The 13,236-nt window shown below is 35.6% G+C and overlaps 1 protein-coding gene across 1 annotated transcript in view; it reads right to left on the bottom strand.

The window, feature by feature from the left end:
* The window catches only part of LOC136265692 (uncharacterized), a 92,278-nt gene extending 84,857 nt beyond the window's left edge, over positions 1 to 7,421 (bottom strand). Inside the window, exons 1-8 of the mRNA XM_066060590.1 lie at positions 7,191 to 7,421; positions 4,946 to 5,408; positions 1,444 to 1,544; positions 675 to 772; positions 531 to 618; positions 391 to 476; positions 272 to 328; positions 102 to 217 (exon numbers count right to left, since the gene is read on the bottom strand). Coding sequence (XP_065916662.1) covers positions 102 to 217; positions 272 to 328; positions 391 to 476; positions 531 to 618; positions 675 to 772; positions 1,444 to 1,544; positions 4,946 to 5,408; positions 7,191 to 7,301 — 1,120 coding nt within the window. The 5' untranslated portion in view covers positions 7,302 to 7,421. The remainder of the gene's footprint in view (positions 1 to 101; positions 218 to 271; positions 329 to 390; positions 477 to 530; positions 619 to 674; positions 773 to 1,443; positions 1,545 to 4,945; positions 5,409 to 7,190) is intronic.
* Positions 7,422 to 13,236: the final 5,815 nt, after the last annotated feature.

The raw sequence follows: 13,236 nt of genomic DNA, 5'->3' as shown, positions 1-13,236 counted from the left end.
TATGTTAATTAGTGTAATTGACAGCTACAGTGTGTATAACCATAACAATAAACAACATTAGATATCAGGATTTAAATAATGTGTAAAATACATTAATTTACCTTTGCCCCACTGTAGTGGATGTTGATTAACCTCACGTAATGCAGTGTAGTTAGCTTTGTACCAACCACTGTCCTCAAACAATGCAATAGTGAACTCACTGAGCACTAAATAATCACTAAATAAATGTGTAAGAATTACCACCATTACAACATTCTGTGCCTAGACTAACTTAGATATGAATCCGTTCATTAGTTCATGATGTAGAGTTCGTTTTTCCCAGTGAGAGCTATGTACAAAAATTGATAAAGAATCTTCTCCACTCATATAAACTGTTATCACTGTGTTTACCTTGCTGTACCAGAACCTCCTTGATTCTCTAGATAAACACCTTCAATACTATCACATGAATAGTATGATCTTGCAAGTGCAAGTGTCTAAAATGAAGAACATTAAATGGTGATGGTTTTCTAATATATGAATTAGGATACCTTTGGACCAGTGAATGCACTGGTTGATCCATATGGGCTAGAGATAGTCCTTCTTGGATTATAAGGAACACCATCGTCATTGACATATCTAATTTAGGAAGTGATATCTGCTGTAAGCATCACATTTTATATGCTTATACTTACCGACTAAACAAGCGACTTGAAAATCCAATTGCATGAATTATCTCATGCATGAGTAAGCCAAGCACAACATTTTCATTGTTGGCTAGGCTAGTGAGAGCCTGTTAGGTAAAAAGCAACACCCATATAATATGCAGTAACAGTTCACATTATGATGGGTACGGCATCACATACAAACATGCGTTCTACTTTATTATGTAGTATTGCTCTAATAGCAATGATAACACTATCTATCAATTGTAAATTAAACATGAAGTAATAGAGCAGTCAAATACTCTAATGCAACAATCAGTTATCTATTAATAAGTAGTCATACACTTTTAAACATTAAGATTAATTGCTAACCATATGACAATACCATGACGCCGTTTATCATGATTTGTTACCATTACACTTACCACCAAACTCTGTGACTGTAGTTAGAACTTTTTTTGTGGACTATAGTGGAAGTTCTTACTTTGAGAGGAACAAATGGCCTACACTTCATGTGTAAGAACCTCTATTTTTGAGAGGTAAAAGTAATGTACTGTAATTATGTGGTGCTTGTATCAGAATCTCTGTTTTATGGATTGTAAAGGGCACTGGTTTCAGTGATAAGAAGACTACCAAGGTGACTGGTAGATATTTCTTTGGTTGGTGCACTGTTTACATACTTTTGCTATCAATGGTAGTTGAGCAATTGCAATGAAAACTTGTGAACACCAATTCCAAAACATATACAACTTCTATATCTGATTCAATATTCAATATACAAGTGGTATATTAAACTTACAGATGGACAAATATTGATGTATCCTGCTACTGGTCTGTAATTGTCACTCATATCCAACATGCAGTGTGAAGCATATGCCAAAGTTCCCCCACTGCAAATACCTAAAAAGACACGGCAAGTTGTAAAAAAAGATACTATAGATTGAATGATAAAGTACAGTATATCTGCATTCACTATTCCTCTGTTGATGTTCACTGGTACACTGCATAACTATGTACTTTACATACGTAGATACATGCTTACATACACATACACGTACCAGAAGGAATAGTAATGGTGGGAGGGGGAAGAGAGGACCAATGGAGATTTCTCTTGATTTTTGCAAAAAGATTGAGTTATTTTAACAGTCAATGCATAAAATCGCCTTCAGAATCAAGACACACGGTAGTGTGTCGTGCGGCCCAAGAAGCCGGCGCGCAACACCCGTGAGTATATTGACAGGAAGGAAGAAAACGCAATTTTCGCACCTTCGTAGCTCTGTGCTGCCTTGATGAAACAAGACGATTTTTGCTGTGGACACTCCCTCCACCTTCAGCACTCCACATTCCAAATTTGAGCGAAATCGCTTCAAGCGTTCCCGAGATACAGTGTATGCGACTTCACAAATTGGCTTAGTTTCTTCGTTTTTCTTCTTATTTTTCTTCGTCTTTTCGCACACTTACAAAAATTGCTATAAAACGCGAACGCCATATCCGATCGCCTTGAAATTTGGCACACAGAAGGGGGACAGCCTCACAGCACCCATCCGGCATCAGTTAGCTGCTTACTGTTATATAAATACAGCTACATAGCATGGTCTTTGTAGTGCTGATTTTCTGTCTTCTTGCATCTTATCATCATCTGTGGCAATCAATTCTTAGACTATAGTCTTATCTCAAGTCTCATCAATCAATTTAATGATTTATTGATCATCACCTTCCAATTAGCACACCATATTTTAAAGCACATGTTACTAGAAGCGCCTTATAGCTATGTACCAAACACACGATAAGAAAATTCTAGAATGTTCTTTAACTTATGTGACATTTTGAAATGTAGAGCAATTGGTGTTGAATGGTCAGGCCTAGTCTCAGGTGGCCATACTCTATTTTCTCGGAGTGGTGTTTACAGATTTTCAATTGTTAGCGCCCCCCTTGAAGGTGTTTCTAGTAACATATGCTTGAGTGTGAGGGTTGAGATATTACTACACTCTGAGAATTGATTGCCACAGGTGATTTTAAGCTGCAAGAAGACAGAAAATCAGTGTTATAAAAACTATGCTCTTCATTTGTTGTGGATTCTACGTAGCTGTATTTACATGTGTAACAGTAAACAGCTAACTGGTGATGGGTGTTCTAAGGCTGTCCATAATCTGTAAATGACGATTCTGCTGTTTCCGCCATTTCCGCCATTCCGCTAAATATACCATCCCAGTAGGGGAGAGTACTCTCTGTACACTTGTGAAAATGCTGATCATAACTGCATTATACTGTACTGTATTCTTCCAAGTATACTACATTTTCCTAATCACCCACATAACTGTACTGTATGACTCATACAGTACAATTATGTGGATAATTGGTACAGTACAGTATGTAGTGACATTTTGATCCTCCTACACAAAGTACAATATGTGAACTGAAACATGAAATGCTAAACGTCCATCTAAAATGCTCTTCCACATATGCCTACATAATAAATCAAATCCTACCAGTACACTTGGTGACATTTATGGTCAAGGCCAGAATGACTGCATAATAATGTATGGATTTACAATAACAGAAGTATTTCCTTTTCCTCATTTAGCAGCATACCATACCATACCTTGTAGTGTCTTAATATGCATATATGTCTACAAATGTGGGCTGTGAAAGGATATACCCATTAAGTGATCAATTCCTTATTATGGTTTTGGACATTCATTCCTTTTGCTAATTGATACATCCAAAACAACTTCAAACCAACTTGAATCTCTTGGATACTGGACATTCACAGGTATTATGTACATAACAAGGTATTGTTTATGTTACTAGATAAAGTCACTAAGGTTTGAATAATAATACATGTAATACAGAAAGTACAGTATTGTACAGTAGAAATCACCTTATGATCACCATAGTACATGAAACATCACTCTATTCACTCTATTCTTTGCCTCCAGAAATGGTATTTAGCTTAATAGGCCTCAGCAGTGGGATAATGCAACTTTAAATTCCAAACTTAGAATTCTACTACCACATGTTGACATATTAGTGGCTATATGGTGCCTATTCACAGTTGTAGTAGATTGAACTATATACTAAACCTTGTCATGCATTGTACTTTTGTTCAACTACAGTGTACATGACAGGTAAAATATAATGCTTTCATAATCACAGCCACTTTACTTTCTGCTTTACCATTATAATTACCATAGAAGACGCGCTGAGATCATGCAGATGACCACATTTGTGTAATGATTACAGATTACATAAAAGAACATATGATTTAAGATCAAGTCTGGACACAAAACAACATTACCCACACAGAAGCTCTTTAATGCTACAGTTACTGTTATGATCACTACAGGTGAGCTATGCTTGAATGTGTGTAAAAACAAATCCTTCACACATAACACATTGTAAGCTGAGGACATCACTGTGCTCTATGAAATGCAACATGCTGTAATATTAATTTTAATGCTGCAGTATTACATATTAAATAATACAGCATTTTCATATCAGGTATACAATCACAACTTGACGATCAAACAGAATTTTTATTTGATACTTAATCACTTGAGGCCAATTTATAATGAGTGCACCCTAACTAGCAAATATATTCCTGTGCACATGCTAATCAGTTTCAGCTAGAGATTTTGTCGATTTGTAAGATTTTGTGGTTGCTGATTTCAAAATGTAATACATATTAAATTCATTAGATAAACAGCATTGTACCACAATATACAACTGGTACAAAGCAACCGTTTTTTTTTCTAGCTCACTCAAAGAGTGAAATGCTGCATGTAAGTGATACTTGTTTGTTAAAAAGTCATTTTTAGGTTTATTTTCCAACTAGCACTTGTGTTTCATAAAGCTGAACATGTATACAGAATGCTGTGACATTACAACAAGTAAACTATACAGTCATGTATAATAGCAATTTTTGTATTACTGCAGTTTAACTAATTCACTGAGACAACTTTCCGTAATCTGGGTTCGGATCATGAGGTACTGGGTTCATGATCCGGGCTCGTGATCTTGAGGTACTGGGCCCTTCAGGGCTCGGATGATGATGACAATCCCCTTTGCCCCTAGTAATAGTTTTCTCCTGTAGCTAGCTGTAGTTTATGTAGTTGTAATAGTTGTTTGTAATTGTAATAGTTATTTATACATAGATTTAGTAATTGCTTTAATTTAAAAAAAAAACTTTCTGTAATGTTTTAAGTTTGTGCTTTCTCAAATTCATTTGTAACATGCTTTCAGCTACAACATGCAACCCCCTATGCATTAGATACACTACCACATTATGCACTGTAACTTACGGGTAGATGATGCTGATACAAATAGCAAATAGTCAGCATTAGGGAGTCCAGCACCATTTGGACCTTGTAGAGTACATGATGAACTTAAGGAGAATGAAGTACACACTTCTCTAACACCAATGTATGACAGTGGGATTATTCCAAACTCCCCACAATCATAGCCACTCTGAGATGGTAGAGGTGACCTACATTTACCCTGATTGACTCCAGAAGTGTATTCACTACACATTGGTGGTATGCGGAGATTACCATCCACAGGATGGACCATTAGAATACTCTCCAGGGTTCTGATACCACGTGTCAGCAAACTGTCTTGTCCTTGTACAAAACGTCTAGCTGAAGTAGCAACATTTGTAAACATAGGATGTATTCTGATGTTGGAGTAGCTCGATGAAGTCTGTCGCTTGTTCACTCCTTCATCCTGGCTGGAAAGATCCACAATGTATGGATCTGTATCAACAATCTGCACAAAATGGTTGTTATTAGATAAGCAATGAATGCTACTATAGCAACACTCACTATATACGAGGTGTATTAACTGTGTAATATTCTGTCACAACGATTATGTTATCTCACTGGTACTAAAATACATGTACCTCACTAAGATCATTTGGTACCAAAATTTGTTTGCAAGGTTTTAATGAATACAGTAGGACATTACACACACACACACGCACGCACGCACGCACGCACGCACGCACGCACGCACGCACGCACGCACGCACGCATGCACGCACACACACGAACTCTTCATCTTGTTTAGACAACATGGTTACATTTGCATACTCCTCGTTTTGCATATTAAGTATTATGATGCAATTTTATGGAATATATTATATGTATGGCATGGGTAGTTATTTTTGCTAGAATAATTCTGGAATAATTGGAAGCTGTCGGGCATTAATCAGTTAACTTGGTTGGAAATATCCTTGAGGACTCAAGGGGTACAAATTCTGATGAAAGTAAAGATTCTGATTCATATTAAACTCAGTATATGCATGTATTTTTACAGTTACATAGCTGTTTTTGATTAATGCATTTCTTCAATAACTTACAGTGGAAACTTCCTAAAATTTTTATTGTTAGTTGATATCACATACTGTATATAAATAAATACACGTAAACAGTAAGAATTATATAAGAATAATAGGTCTCATGTTTGGGAATAATAGGTATTATTTAATTTTAAAATTCTGGAAAGAATAATAGGCAAATTTGAAAGCATAATAGGCTCAGGCTTATAATGTGCATAATGTGCATTAAATACATGTAAATATTGCACTTTGTATCACATGTTTGTAGCTACATCTGCAGTTGCTTAGATGCATACTCAAAACAGTTAGCTAGGGAAGAAATATTATGTACATCACGTATTATTGTATAGTTTTCAATAATTTTAGATTTTAAAAATCAAACTATGATCACTAGCTATAGCTAATAATTACACACAGTTGTGTAGTCTACTGCACAAAAGAAGCAATTGCTATACAATAGTAATAACTGTCGCAGTGTGCTCTTGGCCATTAGTAATAACTGTGCTCTTGGCCATAGCTAACCTTTGCTCCTTAGGAGCGAAGAGGTATGGCCAAGAGCACAGTTATTATGTATAGCCAGCACATTACTATACACCATGGTTTAGCCTGTATAGCTACTATTAATAGCGGGGTAGCCATCGCCCACGCAAAACCCCAACATGGAGTACGAGAGTCCCAATATTTAAGCAGTTCATCTGTATTTAAAATGTGTTTGTAAATACAATATAATTCTGTTTTCGATTTTTACGATGATGTTTTTACCTCGAGTTTTTGCTACTTGTGCAGGAACACCTGAGAGTGTAGCTGGGAACATCAGAAGAGACACAGGTGTACTTTGCACTGTCAATTTGAAACCTTGTATAGAGCGGCGACCGTAATTGAACTCATGAACGGACGAAAACGAGAATAACCTATTTTGTACGTGATTTGGGATCTCTAAATATTTAGTGGATTTCTCAGATAGTGTACGAGAGTCCCAAGACGTTGGCTACCCCTCGATTAGTAGCTATGATAAAGGTCCACAGCCAGGCCCTGTATAACGATCAAAGGTCCACAGCCAGGCCCTGTATAACGATCAACCATTGCAAAAGCCGTTCATACAGTTAAAATACTTCACGCCGTCCGCACGTAGATATAGCTACTGGTATTGAGGGTATCTGCGATTCTAGCTATAGATACACTAGCTAATTAACCAGAACACAAACTATTACCTCGTCGTGTATGCAAGGTGGTGTCTTGTCCAAGGGATCCTCGTTTAGTCCATAGCTTAATGACACTGCAAGTCCACCGATGATAAACAGCAGCTGCAAACTGGGTAGCATTTCTTGTCACAAGCAGTTGCTAGCTGACTGCAGTTAATCGAGTTACCAATAGTAGTTCACTTAATGGTAATAAAATAAAACGAAACTTAAGGCACTGCAAAGTACTTAGTAATCCACAAAATTGTTTTAGCTAGTCCACACTGGCTTGTACTGAACAACTTATATAGCAAACGACTTTAAATACAGTGAAAACCATAAAGATTGCTATAGCTACGTGTAAGGAGACTTCCAACCGTACAAGTGTCCCTTTTTCAGGTATTCTTAGTCTAGAGTTTCTACCAGGATGTTGATCATCTGTCTACAAAAGCCAAACTTATAAAAATGATCACATTGATACTGTATATTAACTGTTCTTAGAGAGTACAGTTACTAGCTACTTTACTTTTGTGTTTTCCTTTTCGTCATCTGTGATAAAGTATCCCCCCCCTCCTTCATATAGCTACTTCTTCCTCCTTAGATCAGTTCTGTATTAAGTTATAGTTATTGTATGTTTATGTTATAATCATAACTATGTACACAAGTACAGTACGTACTTAATAGTATATGTGCAATGGGCGTACTTATCTGATATCAGTTGATAAACCCAACACATACTGTACATGTACTATCATGTATCTAATGACATCTTGTCAATAATGATGTTGGTATAACTATTTTGTGACTATGTTGAAATTTCCTTCATCCCCCTATTAGCTAGAAGGCACATGCTTAAACTACAGTAAGATCTAAAATTTTTCTGAATCAAAACAATGGATGTTTGGAACAGTTTACCTGATATCTGTACTTTAAATGATTGGACTTCTGCTTTAGATCAGGGACTCCCAACTGATGTCATATATTTTGATTTTTCTAAGGCCTTCGATAGTGTGCCTCATAGTAGACTCTTGAGCAAGCTCAAAGGATACGGTGTGGATGGCCAATTGCTCGAATGGTTTCGATGTTTCTTGTTGGCAGGCACCAACATGTCCATGTTAATGGATTTTTGTCATCATGGGCAAGAGTAAATAGTGGTGTCCCATGGTGCTTGGCCCTTTTTTGTTTGCCCTGTATGTGAATGAATTGCCACCTCTAGTTTCCAGTTCCCTTTTATTGTTTGCCGATAACATTAAGCTTTATCGGATTATTCGCTCTCCTAAGGACTATTTGCAGTTACAACATGATATAGATATTCTTGAACAATGGTCTGAAACATGGCTTTTGTCTTTTAATGTCACTAAGTGTAAAATCTTACATATTGGTAATCCTGCTGCTAACTGCAACCACAAGTATACCCTACATGGTGTTATGATTGAACTTTTGGAGGACATACGTGATCTGGGAATTTGTATGGACTCTTAACTTAAGTTCCACATTGACACAGAGTTTACTGCAAATAAGGCTAACCATATTTTAGGTCTCATTTCTGAAGTATTTGAATGTAAGGACTCAGATATTATGCTTAAACTATACATATTTCTAATGCATCCACTGCTTGAGTATAATAATGCAATTTGCGGCCATATTACATAATGGATAAACATAAGTTAGAAGCTATACAGCGAAGAGCCACTAGAATGATTACCACCTGTCATAATTTGTCTTATTATGATTGATTGCACTGTCTAAATTTACCATCTTTGCAGTACCGAAGGCTCAGAGGAGATTTACTATTTTATACCAAATGATCAACAATTTCTATAGCATAAATACAGAGAACTTGTTGTCATTTCCACAATCACAACAACAAGAGGCCACAACATGAAATTATTCAAGCCACATACAAATTGTTTATCAAGATCATCCTTCTTTACAGTTAGAGTGATTAACAATTGGAATTCTTTACCCCAATCAGTGATTGACTCCAACCCCCCTAGGACAGACACTATAGTAATATAATGTATGATTTTTAATTGGTTAGCTACTTTTTTGTGTGTATGATTTGGATGTACAGGCTACGCCTCTATCGTAGCCTGTATCCAAAATTTACAATTACAATTATTTATTATGTAGCTGTCACTTCTTAGTCAATGACATTGCAGTGAATATTAAGCCCAGTATCTGAACATTCTGAGTAAAGAATATCTTGCAGTAAGCTGATAAATACCCTGATTGCTTTTACTGGTCCCTTTCAATGCGTTGTTGATCAAGAACACGGTGTGGTCTACATAATATTGCCGTACTCAATCACTGGTCTTAATTACTAACTATGTAGCAACTTACAGCTAAAGAGTAATGAACACATTGTTGTCTGTAAAATGAAAACTTTTATAAATAATAGTAAAGATTTAATTACACCTGTAGCTTTAGAAATGACAGATGCAGTATGCCCATAATTTTTTGTTAATAACTACGTAGCTAACACCAATAAGTAAAGCTACATCAAGGTCTCTGATAGTGTCAATATAGAGGATTTTTTCTTGTACCATGATATCAGTGAATAAATTATACTCACACCATGCCCATGTTGTAGACAAAGATGCAGTACATAGAAAATGAATATTGTACCTGCTTGCTGGTCCAATACCTTATTGATGTAGCTACTGTAACTGTTGAAAATCCTGAGTATCATGAATTACACGAAACATTTTAAAGGCATCAGCAAATTGTAAAACAGAACTGTTGACTTGGATGGGCATGTTGTTGAAATAAATAGCTATTAGACAAAACACTGAACCCTGAAGCAAGCCACCAAGGACATCATACCTAGTAGAACATCCATACACAGCTATTGTGTTAGTATATTGTGTTAGATTATTAATATACCGTAAGTTATAATAGCTAAATACATGTATAGCTTTGTGGTTACTGTGTTATAATTTTTTTACAGAATTCATTAATAAGAGAAATAATCTATAAGCTTAGCTACACCTGTAAATAAGCTATAGCTAACAGTGTATATGAGTACACAAATTCATGACAGTATTACTGAAATCTATTTTATGGAATTAAAAAAAAGTTTGGCTAATACTGGTGGCATGATATAAAAGTTGATTTAGAATCAAGCTAAATTTGTTCAAAATGAAGAACAGTGCCATTGGTTTCAACAACGTTCATTTTACATTTCAAGCATGTGGAATGCAAGTACTAACAGAAAACATTTTCATCCCATGGACACAATCTTACTATAACTCTAGTATTTGTAAAGCTGCATGTTGCTCAACATAACACATCTAACTGTACCATGTCTCTGAATTGGTTAGACATCAAAGACATGAGCAAACCACTTTTCCATTATATTTCCCAGGAAACATGCTACGTAGATAAACCCCAACCATTACTTTAATACCTTTGAATGCCCATGCTGAAGTGTTACATAATATAATAGCTATTAGTATTCATCATGTGGGTATCCTTAGTTTGTTTTAGTACCCAACAAGATATTCTTAATAATGTGGGTGATATTCCACTTTCTAGAATTTCAATCATACCCATTTTACGGTACATAGGTCAATCTCTTGTAAAGAAGTTCAATATTGTCTTCTAATTGCATACATTTGCTTCACTGCCTTTAATCAACCAGATCAGTATTTAGTATAATGCACTGTAGTTATACAGACTATCTCTTTGTCTATGGCTGGAAAGCAATCATAGGAGTACCAAGATACCTTTGAAGTATTAACAGAATTGCTGATTCACTTCAAAATCATTTTCAATATTGGGTAACTTAAATGGCTACAATAGACCCTATCTCAATTACTCACATAGAATACGTACAGTGTATACACATAATAATTTTCACTGCATGATCAGCTAATATTTACAGTAATTCCATCCAATCCCTCAGACACTCAAAAGTTTCTTATTTTTAATATCTAGAAAAGCCCAAACTTTAAATGTGATCCCTAATATACAAACATCACCCTGAAGAAAAATATGATCTTAGTTTTTGACATGACATGCAGTATAAAAAGTGTATTATATGAATAGAGTAGTATAGCCACTTCTGTACATCAGGGTGTGGTGAAGTTATGCATGATTCCATATCAAATAACAAGTACATATTAAAGATGTATGAATATATGACATTGTGCTACTGTACTTTCACTTTGTGTAAAGCATTTCTGTCAAAGAAGAAACCTATTTAGACTGTAGCACTATATCCCCATACAAGTGTAAAATTAAAACACAGCCATCATATTAAATCAGTGATGAATAGGAATCACTGTTGTCATTGGCTTCATACAGTTGTTCATTTATGTAAACAGGTCTCTACCATTCTACATTACTTAGAAAATGAAAACTTTTGATATCTGGAGTCTCTTTACTGGTCAAGAACTTTGGAAGTAACTAAGGCACAAAGCAACAAATCATACAGCCAGATAATAACGCTTAAGCCTAAGTCACTTCAGAGGAATTCTTAAATAGAAATGCTAACTGTCCATTGGTTACTCCATAATAATACTTCCTTGGGCTCTGTTATAAATTTCTGAGATGCTAGGCAACTTCCATTACCTTACTACTGTACTGTGCAGAACTTCAAGCAGACTTTAAAACATATAGCTGCTTATAAATATATTAATATATTTCACTACTATAAGGGTGTGAAGAATTGGATGTGTGGAAGCCTGATTTTTTCAAATCCGGTCACATATATATCTATCATGTAGCTAGTCAATGGAGGATAGTTACAAACAGAGCAGACAGAATGTTATTCATATACATTGGCTTCTTTGGTCACTTGGTTTATAATACTTGTCCTGTTGCAATTTATAACAATAATGCACTGTTATTGCCAAGCACTATAGTTGGCATTGGGGGTATTTAAAATACAAAAAGAAGTGAAATCCATGCAAAACAGCCAAGCTGTATATTAAAAGGATTTGGCCTTCAAAAGCCTGGGAGAAAAATCAAAGGTGGTGACCATTATACTGCATGAAATGGCTGCAATGATGTTAAAAAGTTTTACACTACATGTAGGGTCTGTCTATGTGTATCATGTCCTTATATTACATCATTATGATGTAATACTAATACCCTATGGTAATAAATGGTATTATATTGGTAATATGGGTAATACTGGTAATATGGGTAATACAGGTAATATGGGTAATACGGGTAATATGGGTAATACGGGTAATATGGGTAATACTGGTAATATGGGTAATACGGGTAATATGGGTAATATGGGTAATACTGGTAATATGGGTAATACCGGTAATATGGGTAATACAGGTAATATGGGTAATACGGGTAATAAGGGTAATACAGGTAATATGGGTAATACGGGTAATATGGGTAATACTGGTAATACGGGTAATATGGGTAATACAGGTAATATGGGTAATACGGGTAATATGGGTAATACGGGTAATATGGGTAATATGGGTAATACAGGTAATAGGGTAATATGGGTAATACGGGTAATACTGGTAATATGGGTAATATGGGTAATACGGGTAATATGGGTAATACAGGTAATATGGGTAATACGGGTAATATGGGTAATACAGGTAATATGGGTAATATGGGTAATACGGGTAATATGGGTAATATGGGTAATACTGGTAATATGGGTAATACAGGTAATATGGGTAATACGGGTAATATGGGTAATACTGGTAATATGGGTAATACGGGTAATATGGATAATACGGGTAATACTGGTAATATGGTTAATACGGGTAATATGGGTAATACAAGTAATATGGGTAATACGGGTAATATGGGTAATACTGGTAATACGGGTAATATGGGTAATACAGGTAATATGGGTAATACAGGTAATATGGGTAATACGGGTAATATGGGTAATATGGGTAATACAGGTAATAGGGTAATATGGGTAATACGGGTAATACTGGTAATATGGGTAATATGGGTAATACGGGTAATATGGGTAATACAGGTAATATGGGTAATACGGGTAATATGGGTAATACGGGTAATATGGGTAATACTGGTAATATGGGTAATACAGGTAATATGGGTAATACCGGTAATATGGGTAATATGGGTA

The sequence above is a fragment of the Dysidea avara genome, chromosome 1 (assembly GCF_963678975.1).
Source record: "Dysidea avara chromosome 1, odDysAvar1.4, whole genome shotgun sequence".
Taxonomy (NCBI): Eukaryota; Metazoa; Porifera; class Demospongiae; order Dictyoceratida; family Dysideidae; genus Dysidea; species Dysidea avara.
This window is presented reverse-complemented; position numbering and strand designations above follow the sequence as displayed.